Genomic DNA, 27,915 nt, shown 5'->3' on the forward strand with positions numbered 1-27,915 from the left:
ATGTCGAAATCGTTTGAAGGCTTGTGCAAAGCAAATGGAGACCATTTCGAACTTTTTTTTTAATATTTACAAAATTAAATAAAACAAATTAAAAAAAAAAAAATGTATTCTAATTTCATAACTATAATGTACATAATTTGTAACAGAACTTATGGCAGGACTAAGTAGCTTATCGAGACGATACGGATTTTAGCACAATTATGATTCATATACGACACTAACCACCTATTCATGTGCTTCCTCATCTAACACTACTTCGGATTCACTCCCTCGAAACAGCACGTTTCCTGAGATTGACGATAGCGGCGTCAGTTACACCATGCTAAGTAGGCCATTGGCAGGTCGAACAATTAATTTAACAAATACTGGTGCGTAAATGAAAGCCCAAGACCTACGCTGTTATACAGGTATGCCATTTACTTATTCCAGTAGAAAGGCATTCATCATAATTCATACTCATCGTAAAAATACTACAAATTCTTGGTTTGTTTTCAATTCATGTTTATTTTGTTATCTTTCAAAATACTTCATGGTTTGCAGTTTTAAAAGCTTGCAAATACATGGGTTTTATGAGTATATATATGGTTACAAATAGTATTATTGTATAGTACCGTGATTGAATACGAAATTAATAACAAAAAAGAAAAAAAATACAAGAACATACCAGTTCCTGTTAAATTATTAAGGTAAGCAACGATTTCAATCAGTTATACCACAATAAATTGAAACTAAATTTGCAATACTTTTGAAAATATATACGTCTATGACCAACTGATTGCTCTAGTATGCTCGTAGCTGTGAAAAAATATAGAAAATAAATGTAATACATGGATGGTGATGACCCATTATTGTTATCATTATAAAAGGACGGTAGTTCTTCTCAACTTCCTCTACACTTTTGTGCGCTTGTTGTTGTGACCTTCGATCCCAACATTACAACGCGATATTAAATCTTGAGCAGCAGAGGTGCCGCCACTGAATGCTGCTGCTGACAATGCCGAAGAAGTAACACCACCCAAGCCACTGAAGGTCGCCTCACCATTACTTGGACGTTTGCGATTCGGTGAGGGCACCGGTGATTTTTGCTTCAAGCACTCCACGTCATCGAATACAACTTGAGCTCCACCGCCGCAGGTTGGAATGACGTTTCCTTTGTAGAGTTTAGTTTCGACATCACCATCTGTGTCTGCTTCCTGGGAAACTAGACAATATTTTGTGTTCTTGTGATTGGTGAGCTCTTTAGCATCGGTGAGTTTGGTAACCGATTTACGATTTTTAAGGTATGGTTGCAGAATCGTTCCGAGTGGCACAGGATTGGGCGCACGATGCTCAATCCACTTTTCGCCAGCGGAACGTGAGCGGCGATGCCTATTGTTTGCTGCAGCCATTCCCTACAGGAAAAAGTTTATTACTTATAGGTACATATTCGATCATATAATATAACTATTAATAATTAAAGCGATTTCATATACTAACCCTAACATGACGTGGCGTGCCGTAGAGGTCGGTGCGTGCACTATTTATTTGTGTAGATTCAGCACGAGTTGCCGACGGCGGCTCCACAATGGCCATCTTTTCGTCAAAAATATTTTCATTACTATTTCGGCGTACGAGACTAGGAATATCTTCCGATTGTATAATGTTCGATACGAGACGTAGCTTCTCATCCCGAACGCGCATCTTCTCGCGCATTTTGTCCCGCTGTTCTCGCAACCTTACTTCTAGCTCACGATCTTTTTTATCAACCTCCACAGCCAACTTGGATGTAAATTTCTTTTTCTGTTTCTCCTTCTCATGCTCCTTTTGAGTGAGCAAATTTTGTTGATCTCTTAACTTCCGTGTAAGGTCATCGATTTGGCGTTCGCGATTACTTAATTTATTGTTCAGTTCGTCGATGGAGCTTTCGTGGACACGTATTTTATTTTCCATTGATACCGTGCGATCGCGTTCCTGTTTGTAAACTGTTTTAAGAGATGCTAATTCGGTACGCAACTGCAGGTTTTCCCTTTCCATTTGCATCAAATGTGAACGGAAATTATCACAACGAGTCTCCAGGTCGGCACACAATATTTTACGTTTCTCTATGCGTTGCATTAAATACTGCATCAACTCCTGTATGGCGGTTTGAGCTTCAGGGCTGTCAATTTTATAATCAGGAAATCCAGGACCTAATGAGTAGACTAAACCAATATCCACATCTAAATTATTTGCTTCGGTTTGCCCTAAGTCGTTTAGATTGTTCACGGCAATTTTGAAAAGTTTGTTTGCCTTTCGACGTCCGGGCGTTAGTCCAAGATCGGGCTTTATAGGTGTAGCACGCGCAATCTGCACTTCTTGTGTCATTTCAGCGAATTTCATTACTTGCTGAGTGAATAAAATAAAAAATAAAATAAAAAAATAAAACAATTTTTATAAATTCAATGTGTGCATGCATGCTCAAAAAATAACTTTGAAAAAAATTTACGGTGGAGCATATTGCTCTTTTGCTGCAGTTGTTTATTTTCGTTTTCTTTTTAATCCAAAAAACCAAGTATCGAGAAGTACGTGTTGAAAGTTTAAAATTTACAATGCCTACCTAGGTAAAAGGAAATATCATTTCATCTAATGCTAGTAGGTATCTACAGGTAGTAGCATAAACATTATATAAACAACTAGCTTATACCCGTGGGTTTCACCCCACATTTCTATCAAAAAGTATGCAATGTAAATAAAACAACTTTAACTTTTTTAAGTCAGTTGAGGTATTTTTTAAAACGATCGGATATACGACATTTTTTGTTACATTATTTTGAGTATAAATAAAAAGGTTTTTCGGTGCACCAACTCTGGAGCAGGCTACATATAATTGGCCATGGGTAAAACATGAGTTGGTTAGATTGGCTCCTGCTACAGCTAATGATTGTCCCTGAGCTTTATTTATGGGCATTGCGAAAGCCAGTCTAATCGGTAATTGGTAATTACCATTAACGTAAATACTTTCAGAAATACGGACTGTTAAAACTTCCATTTGTATGGGAGGTGCCACGCCCCCTATATATATCAAAATATTTTTTAACCCATGACCATCCCGGTAAGGTATCCAGTTCGTGTTTCAAATTTGGTTACGATCGGTTTATGCGTTTAGGACGCAAGTCGATCTATAGATACATACATAATTTGAATTTTATATATGTATATATAGATTAGTTTTACTATGAACAGGGAAATAGCGCACTTATAGTACCGTCTGAACGAATTTTTAAACTTCCATTGTCAACTTGTGCAAAACTAATTGTTTTAATAGGTCCCCCAGTAAAAATAATCCTCATAATGCAATTATGCAATGCAATTTCTCTGTCCATAACTGTATACTTAAGTAATCTAATAAATTAAATTAAATGTAAATGTTTTGTCTGTAATAAATATATGAAACACTTAAGGGGCCTCACCGTGTTTTCATCATAGTCTTCCGCACGGGGATTGATACAAACTATCATGGACACTTGTCCCTCACCGTCAAAATAATTTTTGAACATATGTGTCAGCTTCGAATCACGATACGGAATTTTCTTCGGTGCACTATTAGGAGGCGCTTGTTGATTTTCCCGTAGATATTCCAAACAAGTGCGAAGTGTCATCAGTGAATTGTTAATACTTGAGGCTTCACGCAAACGGATTCCAGTGTTTTTTGTGCGTGATGAACGTTCACTGCCAGCCAAATCGACCAGTGAAAGTTGGCTTACAACTATGGTGCGTTTATCTTGTACAACATGCTCACCCTGACTATCAGTCGGAGCTTGCACTAAACGTATATTAAACACAGAGTGACTTCGGCTAGATTCTGCATTCAGCACTGTGTGACCCATACGTTTCCGTTTTTGACCAAATTGGAATGCTTCGATAGCTTCCTCCACAGATTTTATTTCAATTTCAGTTACTCCATGCACGAACATGTTATGATTAGCATCTGCACGGATAATCTTACTTTGCAGAGTTCTATAAAAATATGAAACTAATTTTAAATTATCTGAAACGACAAAGTTATAACTCACTTCTGGGTACCGTCATCCTCAAGCAAGTCGAAAACACTATTATTGTAAATCTCAATGTATGTGACAAAAACTGCAAACATGTTGTCTTCTTCAAGCCCTTGTACGGGTGGTATATCACACGATGCTTGCGAAGCGATTTCAGGATCAGAATCCTTTCGCCTTAGTGCGCCACGTTCCCCAACTGCAAACCGTCTATTCATCTCCGCCTGTCGTTCAAGCAGTGCGTCGGCTTCCGATGAAATCTCAAAACCATTAAGCTTGTCAGGTTTGAAAATATACTTTTTAGCTTGGTAATCTGATATTGTTTTGAATAACGTATCCAAACAACGAGGCATTATGCCTCGGTGATGGTTATCGCCTGTCATTGTGTATGTTTTGCCACTTCCAGTTACGCCGTATGTAAATAGCAGACTATTACGACCGCGAATAAGATTTTCTACTAGTGGTTGTGCAACAGCAGTGAAAACATCGGCTTGTGAAATGTGTGGTTCGAAAACATGCTTGAAAATGTACTGCATCTCACGATGAGCACCTTGTTTGTGCTGCAATGCCTGCTCGGGTGGTGACAAGGCAACAGTGGTCGAGTTTTTTACGCGTAGACAGGATAAATCAGCATCCGATTGTAATGGTCGAACGCGGCAGTAAACATGGACGGGATCCCGTGGCTTATTAGCTTCATGATCTGATTTACGCTCAGTATGTTGCGTTTGACAACGTGGTGTCTTCGGTGGCCGTAGTGGCGTACGAGCACTAAAGGAAAATATTACAACATCTTCTATAGAATCGCAGTGCTACTTACATTGCTTTCATATTGTCTTTGGGTTTTAAATTCTTTATAAACTTCTTGCTGTACGGCTCATAAATATGGTTTTCTTTTCCACAAAAGTCAAATATTATAATCGAGTCCTTACACCTATCAGTTATTTTGAATACGTACTGTTTTTTCTATTGACGCGGTATTTCAGCATTAACCAGGGTTGCACTCACATTCTGTTCACAAATACGTTCGGGTTTATTGTGAACTCGACGTCTTCAGACAAGGCCAAGGCGAATCTACAAGGTGACTTCGTTATAGAAGCTGATTATGATTCTTGCAATTTCCTGGTTTGAATGTCAAAGTGCCCTGCTTCTTTATTGTTTAACTGTTTATTTATTAGGCTTGGTAATAGTGATATTTTAATTAAAAAAACTAATGAAAACGAGTGTCGCCTGTTTAATTGTGAAAGTATGAATTATTAAAATACTTTCAAATGAAAGTTTTTCTCTGTGTTTATGCGGATGACGTTGTGGCAAGAAAGAGTGCGGAGTAAAATTTTTTGCATATTGTGGTATCTCCTAATGGTGGTGTCTCCGAACGGCAGATATTTTTTATGAGGAGCGTTTTCATGGCAGAAATACGCCCGGAGGTTTCTTGTTGTCTACCGAAGGGCGACTGCTATTAGAAAAATCTTTTTCTATTACATATTTGGTGTTTCATGCGCGGAAGTCCGAACCTGTCCACCTTCGAATGGTAGTCACGTATCACTAATTCGGTCACGACGGCAGCCTTTGTCTTAGGTACATAAAAAAGTAAATGAATGCATGTTATAAAAAACGGGCTAACGCTAACGTGTAAAGTATTTTAACTCTTTGGTTTAAGAATTTAGCAAAACTATTTTAATGCAAGTTCTTAACGAAATACTTAAGATTAATTAAGCAAAAAGGATATGTTAGGTGGCTATATTTCTGGGCTCAGAGATGAAAGGGATATAAGAAGGAAATATAGACATATTGTTTTTAAAAGTCGAATAATAAATAAGTTCCAATGAAAAATATTATTTCGGCGGTTTTTTAGAACCGAAAAAATTAAATATACATATGTTGTCGAAACCCGCTCAACATCTGCCAACATATGTACAGGATGGTTCATATCGCTTACTTTTTTTACTACATATGTATATAACGTCGTTTCCGAAAATAAGACATCCTCCGAAAATAAGCTCTATGTGATTTTCTGAACTTTTGGTATAAATAAGACATCTCACGAAAATAGTCCCTAGTTAAAATAATGTGAAAAAAAATAATTCGTAAAAAAATGCTGTTGATTTATTAAGTATATAATAATATGTTTAGTTTTCCTAATACTCGTATTTCAGAGAAATGTTTGAAACAAAATATTCCGAGAAATTAATTGTTTACCTCTACAGTTCGTTTCAAATTAATTTTTGGAATTTATCTTAAAAATACAACATAAGGCGGTATTCTACATTAAGCGACAGTGCAGGTATACAACGTTTATTCATTTCAGTCTTGTAAGTCTAATTTTATTTTAAAATAAAGTTAATAATTTTTACCCCAGTTAAAATGAGTACAAAACGAAAGAGCTAATCCATCGAGTAAAAAAGGGAACTGTGGAAGACTCCAGGGATGTAAATCTTGTAGCGTTCTGTAAAGATAAAATGCTGGATTTCCGTATGGTTCGTAAATGGCGTGCAGACTACAATTACCTGTGTCAACTGGTGGGCCAAGGAAATGAGAAAAACGCAGAGGTGGATCAGGTCGGCAGCCGTTATTTTCTGAGTTGGAAGATTGCATCTGGGAATGGATTGCAGGCAGGAGAGCAATGGCTTTGGTAGTGCGCAGGGCCGATATTCTAAAATTTGCCCTTCAAACAATAATTGAGTGTGATATATCCACAGAAGAATTTAAAGCATCGTCACACTGGTTGGACAACTTCCTTAAACGGTATGAACTGTCTCTAATTAGATCAACAATATGGTTTAAGCTGAAAGGTAATGAAGTTGTCATCGATTTTTCGAAATACCAACTGTCCAATATGATTGCTATGGATGAAACCGCGGTATTCCTAGGCCAAGTAGCTTAAGCGACAGTTTTGCACAAGGTTTCTTCGTCAATTTACGTTCCTTCTACCGAATGACTGGTTACCTCCATACACTTGACAATGCCATCCAAGGATTATTTGTGGATGGAATTCAATGAATATATTGAAAACAGAGTGGTGAGAAATCACCGAGGTAATTTTCTAAAACCAGGCTATGCATTAATTACCAATAAATCCACAAAATTACTCTACCCGTTCACATATCGCAGATTACCTGCAAAATTGACAATCAGCTGTCAATACTGTTGTGAAAGGTTTTTCTGCATAGAAATTATTTTGGTAGAATATTTCGGTGTTTTTATTCTGTTTAATTATTTTTACATGGAGAAGGAATAGTAATAACATTCAAATTTAATTGTGCAATGGGCAGCTAATAGAGAGAGAGAAAAAAAGAATAGATATTTAAATAAATTCACAACATTTGCAAAGAATACAAATAGACAAAATTTCCAAAAAACGGATAAGGGTCGACCGGTGTAGGTAAATGCCGGACACAAACAGTGGCAACAACGCGCACTGCTCCGAGCGTTTATCACCCGCACAAACGCAGCGGTTCCAGAACCGTTGCAACGGCATAAATTACCGCAAGGCAATACTAATAAATCCGACGCCGGAATGGATAGCACTTTATAGTACGCACAAGCACTAGCCAGGAAATGGAAATAAGCGCCAAAAAGTAGGCATAAAAAAACGCCAAAAAATTGGGACCAAAAAACGCCCCAAACAGTAGGCACCAAGGAAATATAACGCCAAAAAGTAGGCACTAAAAATATATATCCTACAAGTTTGTACCAACAAACAAGCGCCAAAAAGTAGGCAGTGTTATTTCTGACTAGAAATAAGCAACCACAAGGAAAAACTCAGGAAAAATAGACTAAAGTGTATTTAAGGCCCCTATTATGAGTTGCATTCGATCTTCGACATTCGTTGTTTGTCGAAGATCGAAAATCGAATGTCAATTTGGTATTATGAGCGGTGCAACGCTGTCGAAATTTTCGTTGTATATCGAATTTAGAGTCGAATGCAATTTTGCTTTCGATTGTGTAGCGTATTGTGGGAAAACTTGTTAAAATGTAAGTTGTTTGCGATTATTTATTGTTTTATAGTAACCAAATAATAAATATATACTAATTTTGTTAATATTATGCAGGTCGAAAGTCGTGAGTACCAAACAGCAATTAGAAAGGCTAGTTGCATTAATGGAAGAGAATCCACAATTCGCCAAAGGGATTTCCACCAAAGTACAAGCAGCAAAAAAATGGGAGGAATTTACAACGGAGCTGAATTGCTTGGGACCACCAGTTAGAACGGCAGCAAAATGAATTAAATTAATAATGGTTTTTCTTTGTGATGTTTACAGAAATACATTTTTATTTTTCCTTGGCAGGTATGGGCTGAAATACGTAAAGGAACTGAAATACATATTTTTTTCGAGTGACGAATAATTGAATAAAGACAATTTATAACAAAAATAAAACAGAAACTGTGGCGTAAAGGTTTCTATTTAATACTTTTTAGATTTTTCTATAATATTCTAAAAATTTCATTTCTTATGTTTTCTGCTTCTCCGTTATTTGGCTCCACTTCAATATCTTCAGCATCATCGTTGAGGGTCTCATCGGATAACTCTTTATCCGGAAGTTGAACATTATAAAACAAGCAAATGTTGTGCAAAGCTGCACACACATTAATAATTTGTGTTGCTTTTTTTGGATAATAGTGAAGAGCTCTTGGCTCGGGTGCACTGCTGCAACTGGTTTTCTGTACTGGATAGTAGGTTCATAAACGCCTCTTTAGATAATCTAAAGTTGTTTAAAAAACTGTAAGGAAATTTCTATAATATTAAGTACGTCAACACATTTTGAAAATACTAAACTTACTCAGTGGAAGCCATTTCAAGGGGGTTGGATGCGCCCTCAGCTGTTTTCTACATCTAGCTAGTTCCACTAATCTTTCATCGAGTGATGAATCGTCGACCCACAACTCCGTTGTACTCATTTTCACAAAAAATACTTTTTTTAACTTTTAAAATTGTTGTTAGCAAAGAATTTCAACACAATCGGTTTTTCTTTTATTTTGATTTGCTGTATCAGCTGAGAAAAATTATCTATTGTAAATGTGTCGAGCGATCGAAATTCACAATAGTCCTATTCTTCAACGTATGAGCACCATAATACCAAATGAAAATTCGTTCGATCAGCACTTTCGACTATAGTCGAAGATCGAATGTTGCTCATAATAAGGGCCTAAGATATATATAAGGTATAGCTCTCTCTCTCCTTTTCCCCTACGTTATATCTTTTTTCTCTCGCGGAACAAAAATGCCCAAAACGTTGCATGGCCTTGAAATTTTACTCTCCATTCTCACTCGTCCATCGACGCCTAAGAAGTTTCACTTCAAAAAAAGAGAGGCTTTTGAAAAACTTCTTAAAATGTATAAACAAATAGACCCAAAAGTTTTTTTTAGTTTTGCAGGTGCTGATAGTTTCAGTCCCTGTAATAAATTAATATGCAAAAATTCTTATTTTTTTAAGTAAAAATCTTGAGACCTATTCTCTTTCTTTTTGGTTCAAAATATTCCTCCTCCAAGCATCCATCAATAATTATATTCTATCAATTTCTCAAAAAGTGCGGAAGTATGCATATATAGTACAACCTTATAGTTCCCGTTTTGTTTCAAAGTGGTGTTCGAAAAAATGTTGCTCGTGTATACCGTGCTTTAAGTTCAATACACGGCCACGGGATACAAAATACTGAAGGTGGCGTCTTCCGAAAACCTCTACTTTATTTTTCTTAACTTTCACAACCGGTTTTCGCTGACTCCAAACGGCATATGATGTTTTATGAAGAGATTTTTCATTACAGAAATATGTACACTTGGATGTTCGCCATTGCCTGTCGAGGGGCAATCGCTATTAGAAGAAACTTTTTGTATCATTTTGCTGTTTCATGCACGGAGATTCGAACATAAGCAATAACAAAAGCAAAAAAAATGCTTTTCGAACTCGTGCTTTGAGAATTCAAGAAGTACGGCATTTTAATTATTTGGTTTCATTTAAAAGTTACCATTTTTTTAATAACTATGTTCTCCAAGCTATTCACTGAAAATAACATAAAGTAGACGTTTTCAGAGGGGGTCACCTTCTGTATTCTGTACACCGTTTCTTATACTGTTGTTATATAGGAATACAACCCTACAGAAATGACGGCTCGAATATCCACCATTTTAATTTTAAACCCTATTTGCGCCAACTTCGATTTTATCACAGTTTTTTACGGATTTTGCATCAGAGTGGAATATAATTGTTTGTGCACAGAGTTTTACGCTTTTTGCGGTATAAATATCACTAATTTTTTTATTTTTTTTGTTTTTATAAAGTAACATATGTAAAAAACTACTGTTTAACGTTGGAGATTTAAGCAAGGCTTGGAGGAAATCTTTAATCGTATTTTCTTTGTATTATATCTAGGAAAAAATGGATAGACCCGATACTGATCTCTCTAATTTATCGGATTCGCTTGGTGTTTTAAATTTGGACAATTTAAGAGGTTAATACTTTTTTAATAGACCATTAATTATTAATACAACGATCTCTATTCCTTGACGTATAGTTTTTGGTGATACCTCTAATCCTTCCTCAACCAGCAGCAAGCCAGTCAATGAACGCTTAAATGTAAGTACACAAACCCATGTTGAAACTAAAAAGTTTTGTATGAAGTAAAAGAAAAAAACAAATTATAGGAGGAACGCCTAAAAGCATTAGAAACTTTGGAAAAAGCCAATAAGTCGATGAAATCAGATGTAAATAAAATAATACAACAAAGCTTTGCCAGAAGGGACTATTTAAAAGTGCAGGATGCAATAACACCTTCAAATACTTCCTCAAGTAAGATTTGTAAAGATGTAAATTATGATATTTTTTTACAAAAATTTATTTTCAGAATTAAATCGTACGGAATATGTGCCCTACCATCGGCCAGATTCAATTAATATTTCCGATTTGGTAACCGATGAAAGTATAAATTTAGATTTTAAAAGCACTGTTTCAACTAATAGCACAAACGTCTCATTTGAACCATCGGAAATAACTGGACGTTCTACCCACTACACAGAGCGTAAATCACAAAAAATTTCAAAAAATAGTATTGATTCGAAATCTTGTCGGTTATCTGTTGGTGACATCCTTGCTACTTCATTTGCGCCCAAAGCACGAAATCTCGTTGATATTTTAGGAGAACGCACATCAGTATCCAGTACTTCGTTAGGGAGTCTAAATAATTCACAGAATTTGCTGCGAACAGCTGACTTGTCGTGTAATAGCTCCGAATCAACATTCAGTAAAGCCGTTGGTCTTCCATTTTCTTTTAATGCAACAAAAGATGTAGGGCTAAATGAAGAAGAGTTTGAGCCCGCGGAAAAAATGCATTCGAAGCTATTGATGGACGAAATAGCTTGGGCACAAGAATTTGCCACTATACCAACTGCTGGACTTAATAAAGGGGGGAAAGAAAAGATGCCTGATAGAAAGGACTTCGATCTACTGTCTAATCCCAACAGGTACTAAAATAATTTCAATTCTAAAATTGTATGTTTTGTTAGATTTAAGATGAAAAAAATTCTGCGCGATTAGGGGTTAAATATTTTTAATTTTTTTTTTAAATATATTGTGTTTAATTGCATCCTTACCTATGACAGCGCGTACCTATATAATTGTATTTACAGCTCAATCTTGGCACGAGATCCGAATTTTTCTATGGGTCGATTCTTTAATCAACGATCAGAAGACTTACAAAACATTGTTGAATCACTGAGTCCCGAGCGTATGCGACCACCAATAGCATTGGTAGATGATACACAAAGTACACTTAGTTTGAGTACGCCCATTGGCAACGCGAACGTATTTACCTCCACAAATGATCCGGAACTTACGCCACAAATAGACAACAGAGCATATAGCAGAGTTCCTAGCCCTGCTTATAACAGTGTATTGGACAGTGAGAAACAGAATCTGGATAAGCAAGCGAGTAAAGATTCTGGCAATGTAACAAAAGAGGAAGAGGAATCTTATCTTCTCTCGCTGTCTCATATCAAAAAAGCATTTAGTGAGTAACACATTTTAAACTAAATTTTATATGTATATTTGGTACCACTTTAGTTTTTAAAGTCCCTTATACTCCGTTATAATTATGTATAGAATAAAATATTTTTATTTTAGTAAAAAATGTAGATGCGGATATTTCGTCTACTGGTCTTATCGATCTATTGAAAAACCCGAAACGTAATAAATCGCCTAAAAATGGTAAAGAACTAGAGCTACAAAATAAAACTCATCAGAAGTCCCAATCATCTAATCTGCAAAAAGTAGCAGTATCACCTAAGGCTATGTTTACAAATGCGAGTGTAAGACAATCTGTGGAGCAATACACAAACAGCCTCAATACACTCGAGGAATTATTATCGGAAAATAAAGAGAATTTGGATCCTCAAAAAATGCGCGGATCAGAATCACAAGCTGACACTATAAGCTTTACAGAGTCATTACTGGATGCTAGTGATTTAAAAGAGCTGCAACGCAGCACAACCCAGCCGCGCCCACCTCTGAGCCCGCTAAATATACCGACTATTCGATTATCACCAGATGAAATTGATTATCAAGAAAAATTCGCTCAACGATGCCAAAAAACACCCGAAATGTTAGACGTTACATTTAAGTCGACAATTTCTGAATCACCTACTTCAAAAGTTTCACGTCGAATAGCAAGCACTCTTAATAATAAAACAACTACCAAAGTGGACAAAGCTAGATCAACATCGCCGCTAAGTCCCTCATTGCAAGTGCAGCAGAAACCGCTTAGCTCTACGAGATTAGATGATCAAAAGAGTGACTGTGATTTTGTTGCTACCTCGCCGAACCTTACCGAAACTCTGACATCGCCTAAAAGAATTCACGCTAAGCGCACGTTGTTGTCGAATGGTAGCCCCTATAGTGGTTTGACGGCTAGTCTACCTTCTCCTCCCCGTAGCTATATGTCTTCACAACCCTCGTCGCCTGCTCCAGTAGTAAATAATATTTCACGTCGAACTTGTGAAAATTGTTCGCCGCAGATATCTAGCAACACTCAAACGATCTCTGGAGTGAGAGTACATCGATCTGCATCTTCCCCATCGGCTAGTGAAGCCAGCGCCAAGAGTGTTGTACCAATGCGCACATCAAGTGCTCAGTCTCTCAGAAATGGTAGCGGTAATGTCGGATTTGTGCGTAGCGTTTCGCGTTGCTCTAGCAATAGCGAATTTAGCCACCGTGATGGGAATTCAATACCACTGAAGATTACCGCTGTGGAGCTTTCTTGGGGCAGCACACGGTTGAGAAGTGCAGCACACAAGACCATGCAAGTGAAGAATACTGCGAGTAAAAAGCTAACCTTGCGTATCGATGTGCACGGTCCAGGTTATCAGATGGTCAATATGCCTAGCAATAATACGCTAACTTTGCAGACGCAGGAATGTCGCACCATTACAGTGAGCTTTTGCCCAACGGTTATTGGTGCCGCTGTTGGAAAGCTTTCATTTTACGCACCACAAAACACTAACGTTGCTCATAATAGTGCCTCTACAGCGAGCATGCTTTCATTTTTGGATATCCCCTTGTACGGCTATGGTGGTCATTGCAGTATTGTGGCTCAGGAGGTACATGTAGCTCCCGTGGGTATGGCTTTTCTACAAATGGGATATTTGCATGAACTGTCACAACCCATGCAGCGCACAATTCGTGTCTACAATAAAGGGCCATTACTGGGTTTCGCCCTGGCTTCAATCGACTCGGTTGGACTGCGTTTGCCGCGTTTGTGCACCGCTTTTGAAATACAGCCCGCTGCTATGCTCATACCGCCTGGATCGACGGCGACATTGCGCGTAATATTTCGTCCTCAGCGTGAAGATGTACGAAAAATTACACGTCAAACCAAATCTGTCTTAACACTAGCCAACTTACGTTTAATATCTGGCGATGAAGCAAACAGGCAGCGCATGCGCCTATTAGTAGAGCGCATGTCAGCCGAGGAACGTGCTAACGTAAGTTCATCCAAATCTTTGGAGGCCTTGTGGCAAAAACTTCCCGGTGAGAAAGATATTAAGGAATTACAAATGTTTAAGGAATCACCAAAATTAACATACGATTTGTTAACCCACATGCGCATACATGAAGTGGCTCTCACCATTAATGATGACTATTTGGACGAGACTATTAAGTCTACTTCTTCATTATATTTCCCCGATGAGGATGAGACAGTATTATTTCGCACTGTATGCAGTCCATCGTCCAGCCATGCTGATGGTTCGGGAAATGTTTTGAACCGTGTGGATGAGCTAACTGAGGAGGAAATTGAGCACGCTAACAGTAATAATTCATCGACACGTGCCGAAGCTTGCTGCTGGTCTGTTTTGCCCAGCGCAATTAATTTTTATTTGCGCGACGAAAAACACACCGCGCGCTCTTCAATATTCATCTGCAACTCTTTTAAATCTAGGCAGTATTTTGAAGTGAGCACTAACCGCAAAAATTTGTTGAAATTGACGCCTTCGGAAGGTTATGTGGAACCTGATGGTGGACATTTAGAAGTGGAAGTGCATTTGCTGTGCGATAAATTGAATTCGCAAAATCGGCAGGAACCGATATATATTACGGTAATATTAAACATCTATCATCATGGCATTGGAGCATTGTTTTAATGCTTTTCTATTTGATTTTGATAGGTTTCTATGGAAAATGAACGTTTTAAAGTGCCAGTGCAACTATGCGATGGGGCGCATGCATCAGAATGTGTCTAATGTGACAGTGTGCTAATACTCTCCTTAATTGCATATCAGAAACGATTGCTGAAGCCTTTTTTATAGCTTGAACTCACTTTTTCCGTTGCCTCAGTGTTTTTTATGTAAAATAAGGTTTATATTTCATATTTTATATTTATTTTTCTTGCACAAGGCCTGGCTTTTAAATTCTGCTCCGCACTTGCTGCTGATGTTATTAATAAATGTATGACATTTTTTTTTTCAAAAATACTTTTTTATTTCTTAAACATTAATATCTTATTTAGTATTATTTTAAATTCAAGGAAAATTAACCGAATGTATGTATTAACTTAAGTATACTCTAGGATATAGCTTACTACTTTGTAGCTGTTAAAAGTTTCAAAGACAATAAAATCTAACCTACTGTCGTTATTATTCTAAAATTTTGCAAATTCAAAATAAATTTTTTCCGCATCAAATAATATGATTTATGCTTTGCCAAATATATGTTTTACTTTTTTATGCTTTTATAAAAGTATAGTGTATTCTACAACAAAAACCATATAAGTGCAGGCTGCAAACTTTGAAGCACATCTCAAAGGCAGTAAATCAATGGCTCTATAATTTGAGCTGCTGGTTTGGCCTACGCAAAGTCTCGACCTTAATCTCGTAGAAAACTTGTGGAACGGTGTAAAATTTCAAAAAAAAACTTTAATAATCTATGGGTGGGAAACCAGGCAGCATGGTATCCTGCCCCAAAGGAAAGATGCCAACATCTTTTGGAGAGCATGAAATGAAAATCTGAAGAAGTGATTAAAAACGGTGGATATTACACAAAATACTAACATGATTAAACATTTTGCGTTAAACATTTATTTTAGTTAATCTTTTTCACTTATTCAAATTATTTTCAGATTGTGCTATTTATGCTTATTATGCTGATAAATAGTTTTTTCTTTTAAGCAATCAATTTAATTTTTGTATACAGGAACCACTTGTGCTATTTGTGTGTTCATGAGTGTATTTAAATCAAAATTGGGCCTTCAAAGCTAGAAAAAGGACTTTTCTTGAAATACCGCTTCTTGTGTTTGTTAGTTTTTAAAACTTATCGTGAACGTTTCGACTATTAATAGGAAACAGGTATGAAATAGGTAAATAGGCAAAACAAAAGTAAAAAAAGTCTCATTAAATCGTATCAAAAATTAACAAAAAAAAAAAAAATGTAATTATTTAAGGTCCTAAGCTAAAAAAAAAAATTGGAAAGAGCAAACCAAACCAATTTATCTTGTTTCCTTCAAATATGTATATTTTTACTGCATTATGGATGATGAGATGGCCTCAAGGAAACAAATACAGGGTGGTCAATGGTGTCTTTCTAAAAAACTCAAAAAATTAACCAAAATTATTTTTCTCCATATATTGGTTTATTCAAAAGAGAAAACATTTCCATAATTAATGGAATATGATTTAATTTATGTGGATGCCTCGGCTAGCTTCGCAGTAGTGCATCCTGTTAACCCAGTTCTCCAAGAAAATGGATTGCTATATAATTTTCTTAATGGTTTGAATCGTTAATAGCATCGGCTCTCCACGGCACCTCACAAAAAAGGGTAATTGGTATTGCGAAGATGCCTGTTGACGCGATTACCGAACTTGCACGCAAGAGATCGATTGTGACATGGGCTGTGTGTGTTAATGTAGTCGCCGAGATGATAATGCGTTCGTCAGAAAATATGATTTTGACTTCTTTACAATAAACGCACTGTTTGCTCTACACAAAATTGACTTTGGAAATAAATTTGCAGTTCATTTCGTTTCGTGTTTTTAGGTGTAAAAGTTGAATTTCAAATGCCCGAAATCATAGCTAAACATTATTGCTATAAAATTATCTGCCAAATAAAGAAAATTTCCTGGATATTCCATTTCATTTTGGCTTATACAAAGTCTATATACCTATATTTTGTCTTTGTTGCCTTCCATTGTTAACCTCTGGAATTCACAACTGAATGGAGCAAACAAAAAGCAGAAAAAAAGAGTTTTTTAGTGTGAAACCTTGACGACGAGCATAAACTTTAAATTGTTTAATCGATACTTTACGAGATATCGATCACTACAGCCATCTACCGAGAAAATAATTGATTTATTTTTCCTCAAACTAAAATAATTGGCGCTTACACCCGTTTTTTCGGTGCTTGGCCGAGCTCCTCCTCTTATTTGAGGCGTGTGTTTTATGAGGAGCTTTTTCATGATAGAAATACACTCGGAGGTTTGCCATTATCTTCCGAACAGCGACCGCTATTAGAAAAAACTTTTTTTATCATTTGGTGTTTCATGCACGGAGTTCCGAACCTGTGAACTTCCGAATGGTAGCAACACAACCAGCCTATTCGGCTACGCCGGCCGAAGCTCACACGCCTCTGAAAATCACCCTTTAATACCTAATAAAAATTTGGAATCATATCATATCTATATACGTAAATTTTAAGTTTTTGAAAGATTCAATATTGGTAAAGGTTGAACCTCTGTTTTACAAAGCAACTCCTTGGTATGCCACACTTAAATAAAAACTTATTTGTACAATCTAAATAATGTAAAAAGAAAAACATCGATAATTTTAAATTACTAACTAAAGTTAAAGTTATAGGGCAGTTGCTGCAATTAACTTTCTAGTGAATTTCGTTTAAATTTTTTAGCAATTGCATTGAAATTCACTCGTACGTGAATTACAGAACCTGTCCGATAGGGTTTTTAATTTCACTTTTTACGATAGGGTTTTTAATTTCACTTTTTACGATAGGGTTTTTAATTTCACTTTTTACTTGCAAACATTAAGCCGGTAGCGCCGATTTCGATGTGATTTCAAATGTATCTTCCTGCTCATCTTGTTCCGGTCTAGTGTGAAAGTCATCTGGCAGATCACAGCCAAGATACGCTTCATTGTCTACACAATATTTGATGCACGTACGCCAACAGTGATCTAAGTAAAGCAAGTGAGGATTTCCAAATATAAACATTAGATAGCGTGCCCGTGAAATGGCTACATTCATGCGTTTGGAGCTTTGAACAAAGCCTAGTGCGTGACGCAAGTCCCGACTAATTAATTTCTGCGAAGAACGCACTGTGGAGATAAGGATAATGTCGCGCTCCTGTGGTTTAAACGTAAAAAAGAAGAAGGGTTACACATATATGCTGAAGCTATAGTAAGTTTTCCTCCGTACCTGTCCCTGAAATTCTTCTACGGAGCCAATTTTCGGCATGGCGATATCCGCTTCGATAAAGAGTGTACGCAAATGTTTTACTTGTTTCATATAAGGAGTTATTATGCCGATATTTTCCGGTTGAATGCCTTGACGATATAACTTTATGGTCATTAAAAACACCTGCGAAATGGGTATTGGTAAAAAAGGGATTAAGCGTGTTCCTAAAATCTTGTCTTGTCATTACATACATTTCTGGCTTCGAGTGGATTGAACCATGAGGGTGAATCGGCTTCCTGTTTATTTTCGCTGCGGGTGCCGTAGAAGAAGACGCCATGCGATTTTGGTCGTTTCTCTGATGCGGGTAACAGCGCATCAAGATTTTTCAACATATCAGCCTCACGCGAATCATTCTCATTTATCATAGCACGCAACTCAGAGTCGTAGAACAACTCACTGTACACGTTGAGTATGGACGGCAAGGCACGATAATTATAGAGCAACTTTGTTACCAAGCGTGGATCGAAACCCGACGTGTCGGGGAAACGCATCAGGTCGCGCAGATATGGTGTTCGTCCTAGTATGCGTTCCAGCAATGAAAGTGATAAGCCACGATCAGAGGCAAATCGGTTAATTACAATTGCTTGCAGTTGATGTGGATCTCCAGCCAGTATTACTTGACTGCGCTTCTGAGACAGCAAGGACATTGGCACTATAATTTCGGGTTCAGTACATTGACCGGACTCATCGATGAGCAGATGTGTAAAATGACCAGGTGGAAATCCCATTTGTAGAAAATTACCTAGTGTGGTGCATGTGCTGATAGTGAGTCGATGACGTCCCAAATATTTCATTTGACAACGTAGTTTCATGCCTGATTCGGTGACAATCATCTGCAATGAGACAATGAGTCTAACACAAATTGACAGATATGACTTAAAATTTACAAACCGAGTCGTCACAAGTGCCATCGGCAGCCATATCAACAGTGGCACAATACGGCATTAGATGTTCTGGTATTAGTTCCTTTTCGATTTGATTTTGAGAAACTAAGCGCACAAAATCGCCCGGCTGCAATTGTTTGCATGCTATTAAACGCGTTGTTATCAAATCCGCTGATCCATTTGAGGGTGTGCCAATGAGTAAGCGAGAACTAGGAATGAGTTTAACCAGCTGTAATATAGTTTCGACTAGTGTCATTGTTTTACCGGTGCCTGGAGGACCAAATATTATGTAAGGCATATTTTGTGCTTCGCCACGTAAAATATTCCGTATGGCGCGCTTTTGTATGGGATTTAATAGTGGATTAAACCAGGGACAACGCGTCCCCTGTAGCATGAGATTATTATCGCTGTCTAACTCAATTTGTAATTGGGGATTATCACGTGTATAAACACGAGAGGGAAAGAGAAATTGTTCGCCAACGTTTTTTATTATACGACTGACAGCGTAGTGTTGTTTACGAAAACAAAAACGCGAATAGTAAAACTCTAGTCGAAAGTCTTCGCCATTATATTTTGACTGGAATCCTTCGTTAAATTTTAGTAAAATGCGATTGAAAAGCACTTTGTGGATAACGCCATCATAACTGCGTTTATCGTCTTCATTGCACCAAGGATTAATGGCACGCACAGTGTCTCCAATAACGAGTGATGGTCGGCGTTCAGAAAGATTCTCAATAGTGAGTGACAAAAACTCGCCGTCACGTGTGAAATGTGCCCTCTCACGATCATAGTTGCGAAAATTCACAAAGTATTCAACTTCCTCCAGATACACTAATGTTTGAAATCTTATGGCGTAGTTCTTTATATTTAGTTCCTCTTTCAGGCAGGGGAACATACCCTCTAAGTTGTCTACCATTTCTTGACGATTGGCTGCTGTCAAGTAAGTATAGCGTAAGCGTTCGGGTACCTCGTAAAAGGCAATGCGATGTGACAAAAAGCGGCGCTTTGTTGCCAAACCAACGCCTGGTATAACTTCACCTTTATTGGACCACACTTGATTGGCGTAATGACGTGAACGCTGTCGCATAACATGCATACTTGGCGATGTATTTGCAATACTATTAGATGTTTGAGCACGTGCGGCCTCGGCCTCGGCTTCCGTTTCGCACACGACTATCGAAATAGAACGCTTTACACGGAACGTTTCAAATTTAATGAGGAAAACTTCGCGGGATTCACCATAGAACTTAGATTCTACTTCAAAGAGTAGCGTACGACTACCATGACCGGGCAGTTCAAAGTTGGTTTCATCGAGTTCGGGATCTACAAGTTTTACTTGTGAATCACGTCGGCGCCCTAAAAATTCGATGGAAAGTACTCGCATTTTCCGTTCTATATTATTTTTGATTATAATTTCAACCTTTTCGGTCTTAAAAGTGCTAGAAAATACGCAACGTTGATCTTCGGAAACCGTAATTGCATGATTACTTTCGTTCCGTGCTTTCGGCGTTGAGCGTCTTTCTCCGTTTATTGGTTTCTTAGTTCCGGCGGGCGTCGTTGGCTGTGGCACTATGCGTTCCAGTAGCGATAATTTAATGCAGCGCCAAATGTACGGATCCTGTAAATTGAAAAAAAAAAAAAAAAAAAATATATATATATATTATTATAAAAACTATTTATATTTTGTATTCTAAATTGCTCACTCTTTCACATTCGATCAGATCTGCTATTACAATATCGCCTACATTGAGTTTACATGTATTGGACACAATATCAAATGTAAAATAGCAATCATCGTTTAATACACCCCAGTCTGAATTTAAACGCCGCACTTCACATTTTTCTTGTTTGAGTAAGCGAGCTGGGTGTACGCTAACCTCCTGTAGTACTTCACCCTGGCGATTAACGAAATGCTCATCACTTTGTACGTTGCAGCAGATAAAAACACGATCACCAGCTTGTGGTATGAAATCGATTTCTATTGTATCTAAATTAATGTTCATCAACTTATGCTCGGTATCAACGACAATAGTTCCCGGCTTACGCTCCATTATAAGACCGAGTATATTACGTTGATGGGTATTGAAAAATTTCGGTTTTTCATTGCGAAGCTCTGTTATTTGTTGTTCGATCTAAAATGATACTGAAGTTAATTTTATGAATACGATTAAGATTTGTTGGTTGTAAAGTTCAATGTTAAATTGACTCAACTCGTTCCCGTTATTAAAAATGATTTATTTTTGCTCAAGTCTGATTTCATTTCTAAAACACTTATTGAACTTTTTAAAGTACCGATTTCCATAAAAAGCATGCGAATATACGAGTCGCTCGTTATTAAAATCATAAACTTGCCTTTTCCGGGGTGGGTAAAGATTCATCCCAATATAATTCGGATACTTCCTTGATTTGTACCACTTTAATGTGATCACTATGTACTTGTTGAAATGCCAAGTACTTAACAGGACAACCGACTTTCAAGTCACTCGCCAAACCGCCAGCAACGTTAATATCAAAAAATATTGAATGGTCAATGGTGCCATGGTTACTTTTTAATGTGGTTATTACGCCTAAACAAATATATAACTTTTGTAAATACCAAAATAATTTGAATAGATAACACTATATATTACCAAGCCGTTCGAAACACGTGCCCTCTTCCTTACTTGTGGTAGTCACTTCGTCATTTTCTGATCCGTTAAGAGACCTCAATATAGTTTGCATTTTTGAAGTATCGCCATATTCAATCTTTTTATTCTCTTCCTTTTCAATTTCTGCATCCAGGTGGCGTTGTTCTTCTTCTAGTTTTTCGGCGTACATCCGCTTCTGCTTCTCGGCATCCATAGAATCCCATAGATTCTTCAAAAACGATAACATGTTGCTCACAAATTTTAAAACTTAACTAGTATTAGACTTAATATTAGTTATTTCAGGATAATGAATTATTTTTATAGCGTCTTTCTCTCAACGGATTCATACATCCAGTCTGTCTCACTTATGTAATTCAACTCCTTGCGCAGGTTCTGCAATCGCTTCTGATAAGTATCCGAAATTCTTAACTTGTAGTCGTCTTCCGTCAGTACAATTGAATGACAACGTGAAAATATTTTATTCGTTTGGGTCTCCGGTTTTTTAAGCTATAATATGTACAAATAAGACAAAGAAATTTGGTTAACCAATGGTAGGAATTATATTACTTCACCGTCGACTGGTGTTTCTGATGTGCTCGGCAATTCCTCAGCTATGCTTCCGGGCTGGTGCATGATACAAATGATCCTCAAATCAATGTGCTTTCTGTTTTATAAAGGAATCCAATACAATTTTTAAACGCGCGTCTGCAAACAAAAAGCCGGATAATAAAGCACCGCAACCGCATCAGAGAAAGGTGATTAAATGTAGTACGCAGTGGAATGTAACACAGAGTGAATTCTACATGCTTTCTTCGTAAAAAATATTTATCGGGGTATTCATGTTCAAATTATGGTACAGAACAAAATCTGAGCACCGATAAAACTATCAGTTTAATTGCCAACAGAAACGACATTTCGTAAAATTTGTTAAAATTCTCCGCTATTAGTCAAAATTATTGGCCATTCCTATTGCAGATATAGATCCACATTGTGTTCTGTGTCTAAAACGCTTTTATTGTTCATGGATAAGAATTCGGATCAAAATTAAAAAAAAAAATATTTTATTGGAAAAAGGCTAACGAAAAATATAAAAGATTGTTTAAATTCTACGAGGCTCAGCCATTTTGACGGTTGTAGTGTCGACTATATGAATTAACCAAAAACCCAATGACTTGGTATGTATTACTGACTAGAGGTATAAAACAAATCCCAGCCGGTATAAATAAATCCAAGAGGCCATTGATAAATACATTTCTTATTAATTAGTTTTGGCTCCAAAATTTTAGTTAGACTGCTTTGCCATAACACAAAATTACCACTGCTCAAATGTTTTCACGCCTACTAGTTCATATTCGGTTATTTTCAAACGTTTTAGTTTGTCGTCTTCTGTCTTCAACTATTGATAGCATCTTATATATCTTCTTTTGTTGATTTTATTTTATTTGCGCCGTGTATTGCCACCCAATATTGAATATTTACTGAACGTGTAGGGTTCGCCTAAGTCACTCTGTACTTAGCTTAAATATAAAATATCTAGCTACTATGTGATGTTTTGTTGGTAACGTTCGTGTCAAAATTAGCTAGACACACCATTCATTGACATTTAAGGCACCTTACTTTTCTGCAATCGAGTTACGTGCTTCGCATTTTGTCCAGTTGTACTGATTCGCACATTTTTTTAAAATAAAATTGATCAAATAACTTGAAGTAAAATTATCGGTTTTTGTGAAGAAAAAGTGAATTAAAGAAGCACATTTTCATTTAATTCGCAACACAGTATTGCAGGAGATCGCAACAACAGTAAAGTTGACTGAATCGCGGAGTTATTTCGTTTGCATTTACGTGGAGCGGCGGCGGCTGAACGTGTTGAAATTGCGCGAGGAAAAATGGTTAAGACTAAAAAGGGCAAGAAAGAGATAGCTAACAGCGCCGTTGGAGGCATATCGTCCGGCGATGAAATGTAAGTGCATCAGGACATCATTATTTGTAAAAAATTATGGATTCAATGTGCTGTGGAGTCTGCGAAAATTATATTTAAAGTTTATGCCGCCTCATAAGACGGGGAAAACAAGTTTATTATTAACAAGAGAAGTGAAAGGGGAGATTTGCTTCGTTGTCAAATCTGCTTGGGACAATAAATGGTTTGCCACAGTGTTGTTAAGGCCATAATTTCTAAGTTTTGCATATATTTTTTATTTTATACCCATTTCTTTATATGATTTTAGGGATCAAACCGATTTACGGGAAGCTAACATCGATTCTGATGCTGAGCATGATAATGTAAGCCTGAAGAATAAAAAGAATCAACAAAGGACGTCGAAGAAAAGTAAGAAAAATCACAAAGATTCTGAAGAGGCCGAAGAGGCCGAAGATGAGGTGGAGAGCATTACACCCGAATTGAAGAAAATGTCTGTGAAAGGAAAGGGTAAAAACAAAAGCAAATCAAAGAAAATTGATTCGGATGATGAGGAACCTGGAAGCGGTGATGTAGAGGAATTGCCAGCAAAATCTAAGAAAAATAAGAACAAAAAATCAGCGTTCGCTTTACTGGAGGCTGAAGATGATGATAACAACTATGAGCTACCAGCTCAAGATAAGGAATCGGAAGAGGAAGCAGAGCAACCATTAAGATCATCAAAAAAGGAAGATAAGAATGCTGGAAGAAAGGGTAAAAAATCCAAAAGGAGAGGCAAGGATGATAATGATGAAGATTTAGATAAAATACTGGCCGAAATTCAGGCAGAATATACCGGAGAAGCACCAGTAACGACAGCAACATTAAACGTAGTTTCACCAGATGATTTGGATGATGAAGAGTTCGGCAAAAAGAAGAAAAACAAAAGTAAACAGCAAAAAGCTCCCACTGAAGTAACAACAGAGGAAGCTGTTGGTGGCGATGACAATGAGGAAGGTAGTACAGTGAAGACTGCTGCACAAAAAAAGCGGGAAAAAAAGGAGCGGCAAAAGCGTGAAGCGGCTTTGGCTAAACAGCGGGCTACACAAGAGCCTGAGCAAGTTACTAATGAAAAGACATCTGTAGCAAGCGAGACATTAGCAACACAAGAAAAGACTGACTATCCCACAGTATCAGTAGAAGCACAAGATGCTGCTGAAGAGGGAGGTAATGAGGAAGCTGGTACAGGAGTTGAAGAAGAATCGACCAAGGACAAAAAGAATAAAAAGAAGGCCAAAAAGGATAAAAAATCAGAAGAAGAAGAAAACAAAAAGGAAGGTAAGAAGAAGGGAATGTCAGCGGCTATGGTGGCTGCTATGCAAGAACGATTGAAACAAATTAAGGAAGAAGAGGAACGTCAACAGCGTGTCGAAGAGGAACGTTTACGTCAAGAGGAGGAACGTGAACGGCTTAGGTTGGAAGCCATAAAGCTTGAGGCTGAACGCAAGGAAAAGAAAAAGCAAAAAGAAGCTGAAAGAAAGGCGCGCCTTAAGGCCGAAGGCAAGCTATTAACTAAGAAACAGAAAGAAGAACGCGCACGCGCTCAAGCTATGTTAGAGGCTTTGAAAGCACAGGGCCTAGAAATTCCCGATCCAAATGAAAAACGACAAACGAGACCAGGTTATTTAAAAAAAATATTCTTTTAATAGTCATATAATTTATTATGTTTTTTATAGGTACTCGTATACGCCCGAAGAAGAAGACACCTCTTAACAAAGAGGAAGAAACAGAAGCCGAAGTTAAGGCCGCTGAGGCAGCTGCGGCTGCAAGTGCTCAAAATCAAGAATCAGATAAGCAAGAAATTGTCAAAGATTCTTGGGATGCCAGCGATTCCGAAAAAGAAGATAATGGCGATGATGATATTTCACAAGCTACAACTACTACCACAAACAATGATGAAAAGTCCAACAGCGGTGGGGAAGCTGCAGCTTCTGGCACAGTAGCCAATGCTGAGGAGTCATCCGAAGACGAATCGGAAGAAGAAGATGAATCCGATGATGAATCTGATGGCTCGGCTTCAGAGTCGGAAAAAGAAGAAGCTATTAGTGCGAATGACGCAGAAGCACGCAGACTGCGCGCCGAGGCGCGTATTTTAAAACGTCAAGATGAGGCAGAGAAAAATCGTACTGTCGACGATTTGCGTGCCGCGGTTGTGTGTGTACTTGGTCACGTCGATACAGGCAAAACGAAAATTCTCGACAAGTTACGTCGTACTCATGTACAAGATTCTGAGGCGGGCGGTATTACTCAACAGATTGGTGCGACTAATGTACCAATCGACGCAATAAAAGAACAAACAAAACCGGTTCATAGCTCGACAGGTTTCGAATTTAGATTACCAGGGTTATTGATAATCGATACACCTGGGCACGAGTCCTTCAGCAATTTACGCAACCGTGGATCATCTCTCTGTGATATTGCTATTTTGGTGGTGGACATTATGCATGGTTTGGAACCACAAACAATCGAATCAATTAATTTGCTTAAGAAAAAGAAGTGCCCCTTCATCGTTGCTTTGAATAAAATTGATCGATTGTATGATTGGAAGGTAATGGCACGCCGAGATGTGCGTGATGTACTGAAGGAGCAGCAAGCTAATACCCAACTTGAGTTCAAACAACGTTCGAAAGAAGTGATTCTTCAGTTCGCTGAGCAAGGACTTAATGCTGCACTCTTCTACGAAAATCCAGACCCGAAGACGTACGTTTCATTGGTGCCCACCAGTGCAATAACTGGTGAGGGTATGGGTAATCTCCTATTTCTCATCGTGGAGTTCTGTCAAAAGATGTTGGCTAAACGCTTAATGTATTCAGACGAATTGCAAGCGACAGTATTGGAAGTCAAAGCCATTGCAGGTTTGGGCACCACAATCGATGCCATCTTGATAAATGGAAAGTTGCGAGAAGGTCAGACCATGATACTGGCTGGTACTGATGGACCCATTGTAACTCAAATACGTTCCCTTCTGATGCCTCAACCCTTGAAAGAGTTACGAGTAAAGAACGCATATATTGAGTACAAAGAAGTGAAGGCAGCGCAAGGAGTCAAAATTGCTGCAAAAGATTTGGAAAAAGCCATTGCAGGAATTAATCTACTTATAGCCCACAAGCCGGATGAAGTGGAAATTTGCAAGTAAATAACCTATATATATCTAGGTTTTTTATTGCTATAATATTTACAATTATTATAATAATTTTTTAGGGAAGAAGTGGCACGTGACTTGAAAAGCGCTTTGAGTCATATAAAACTTGCACAAACAGGTGTGTATGTGCAAGCATCAACACTAGGTTCGTTAGAAGCGTTGTTGGAGTTTTTGAGAACGTCCAAAATTCCGGTAAGTACCAATTACCCCTATCATCGTAGATTGTTTTTCGTAGAAACTAAGAAATTGTAATCATACAATTCGAATAGTTCCGAACGTATATTCGAAATTCGCAGAGTTCACTGAATACATTCGTTACGTCAAATCTTAGTTTTGTACAATTTTTCTACGACGACATTAGACTAACGGTCAAAAATTAGAAAGTGTAAGGAAACAAAGGTGGCCGCCGTAGCCGAATGGGTTGGTGCGTGACTACTATTCGGAGTACGTAGGCTCGAATCTTCCGGCATGAAACAAGAAGAAAAAGTTTTCTAATAGCGGTTGCTCCTCGGCAGGCAAAACTTCCGAGTGTATGTCTGCCATGAAAAAGCTCCTCATAAAAAATATCTGCCGTTCGGCGTCGGCTTAAAACTGTAGGTCCCTCCATTTGTGGAACAACATCAAGACACACACCAAAAATAGGAGAAGGAGCTCGGCCAAACACGTAACAGAAATGTTCGCGCCAATTAGTTTTTAATAATCCGCAAATAAAGTCTACTGTCACAGGTTTTTTTCTGTAATGTGAATGCATAATTATTAATATCTAACAACAAGTTTATTAGAATTATGTCTACAAATCTCTTCTCTTTGCCGGCATCCATTATATTTTGATTATATTTTTACGTTTTTCCTTATACTTCTAATAAAATTTCTCTCCCAAAATCTGAGATTATGAAATAGTCCTAGATAATAATCATAATTTTTCACATACAACCCTGTGTAATCGATAATTATTATTACGAATGTAAGGAGAAACATCAAAATAAAAACTAAATGAAATGGACGCCGGCAAAGAAATAGGTCTGTAAACATAATTGTAATAAAATTTTTGTTAAATATTATTAATTATGGATTCATTTTACAGAAAAAAAGCATGTGTCCATAAATGTTTTGTCCTCTTATTACTTATTATAAAATGTAATATAGAATTTCAAATGCGTATTGTTGCCATAATTTTTTGCAACCCCAGTAAACCTCGGTTACGGATTTCTTCCAACTGTTTATTATTAGCACCCAATTGTGCAATTAAATAAGCTATTCTCTTTGTCTTTCCTTCATATCGTTAATAATAATTAAACAAACCAAAACACCGAAATATTCCACCAAAATAATCTATATGAAAAAAAGCTC

The 27,915-nt window shown here is 37.4% G+C and overlaps 5 protein-coding genes across 7 annotated transcripts in view; 2 read left to right on the plus strand and 3 right to left on the minus strand.

Moving 5' to 3' along the window:
* Nucleotides 1-477: 477 nt before the first annotated feature.
* LOC129242793 (kinesin-like protein KIF23) lies at nt 478-5,012 on the minus strand. The gene is made up of 5 exons (XM_054879641.1): nt 4,831-5,012; nt 4,032-4,781; nt 3,429-3,975; nt 1,477-2,364; nt 478-1,391 (listed from the first exon to the last, which is right to left on the minus strand). The coding sequence occupies exons 1-5, from the start codon at nt 4,839-4,841 to the stop codon at nt 891-893; spliced, it is 2,697 nt and encodes an 898-aa protein (XP_054735616.1). The 5' UTR covers nt 4,842-5,012; the 3' UTR covers nt 478-890.
* A 5,152-nt stretch (nt 5,013-10,164) lies between these two features.
* On the plus strand, nt 10,165-15,030 carry LOC129242794 (uncharacterized). 3 transcript variants are annotated; one of them, XM_054879642.1, is made up of 8 exons: nt 10,165-10,247; nt 10,383-10,461; nt 10,525-10,586; nt 10,655-10,799; nt 10,855-11,470; nt 11,636-12,015; nt 12,129-14,596; nt 14,666-15,030. In XM_054879642.1, the coding sequence occupies exons 2-8, from the start codon at nt 10,389-10,391 to the stop codon at nt 14,738-14,740; spliced, it is 3,819 nt and encodes a 1,272-aa protein (XP_054735617.1). In that variant the 5' UTR covers nt 10,165-10,247; nt 10,383-10,388; the 3' UTR covers nt 14,741-15,030. The 3 variants fall into 3 exon arrangements, with proteins under 3 accessions (XP_054735617.1, XP_054735619.1, XP_054735618.1); XM_054879644.1 differs by having other exon boundaries at nt 10,199-10,217; XM_054879643.1 differs by lacking the exon at nt 10,165-10,247 and adding an exon at nt 10,271-10,299.
* Nucleotides 14,954-21,716, minus strand: LOC129242795 (probable RNA helicase armi). Its single transcript, XM_054879645.1, has 7 exons — nt 21,473-21,716; nt 21,195-21,409; nt 20,546-20,974; nt 18,850-20,460; nt 18,150-18,791; nt 17,920-18,081; nt 14,954-17,847 (listed from the first exon to the last, which is right to left on the minus strand). The coding sequence occupies exons 1-7, from the start codon at nt 21,714-21,716 to the stop codon at nt 17,530-17,532; spliced, it is 3,621 nt and encodes a 1,206-aa protein (XP_054735620.1). The 3' UTR covers nt 14,954-17,529.
* A 71-nt stretch (nt 21,717-21,787) lies between these two features.
* Nucleotides 21,788-22,204, minus strand: LOC129242796 (uncharacterized). Its single transcript, XM_054879646.1, has 2 exons — nt 22,037-22,204; nt 21,788-21,976 (listed from the first exon to the last, which is right to left on the minus strand). Exons 1-2 carry the CDS (start codon nt 22,100-22,102, stop codon nt 21,788-21,790), a joined length of 255 nt encoding a protein of 84 aa, XP_054735621.1. The 5' UTR covers nt 22,103-22,204.
* An 859-nt stretch (nt 22,205-23,063) lies between these two features.
* LOC129242903 (eukaryotic translation initiation factor 5B) overlaps nt 23,064-27,915 on the plus strand; it is a 149,556-nt gene continuing 144,704 nt past the window's right edge. The window contains exons 1-4 of the mRNA XM_054879819.1: nt 23,064-23,429; nt 23,695-25,043; nt 25,100-26,555; nt 26,625-26,757. Of these exons, the coding sequence (XP_054735794.1) occupies nt 23,356-23,429; nt 23,695-25,043; nt 25,100-26,555; nt 26,625-26,757 (3,012 nt within the window). The 5' untranslated portion in view covers nt 23,064-23,355. The remainder of the gene's footprint in view (nt 23,430-23,694; nt 25,044-25,099; nt 26,556-26,624; nt 26,758-27,915) is intronic.

Source organism: Anastrepha obliqua, chromosome 3, assembly GCF_027943255.1.
Source record: "Anastrepha obliqua isolate idAnaObli1 chromosome 3, idAnaObli1_1.0, whole genome shotgun sequence".
Classification (NCBI taxonomy): Eukaryota; Metazoa; Arthropoda; class Insecta; order Diptera; family Tephritidae; genus Anastrepha; species Anastrepha obliqua.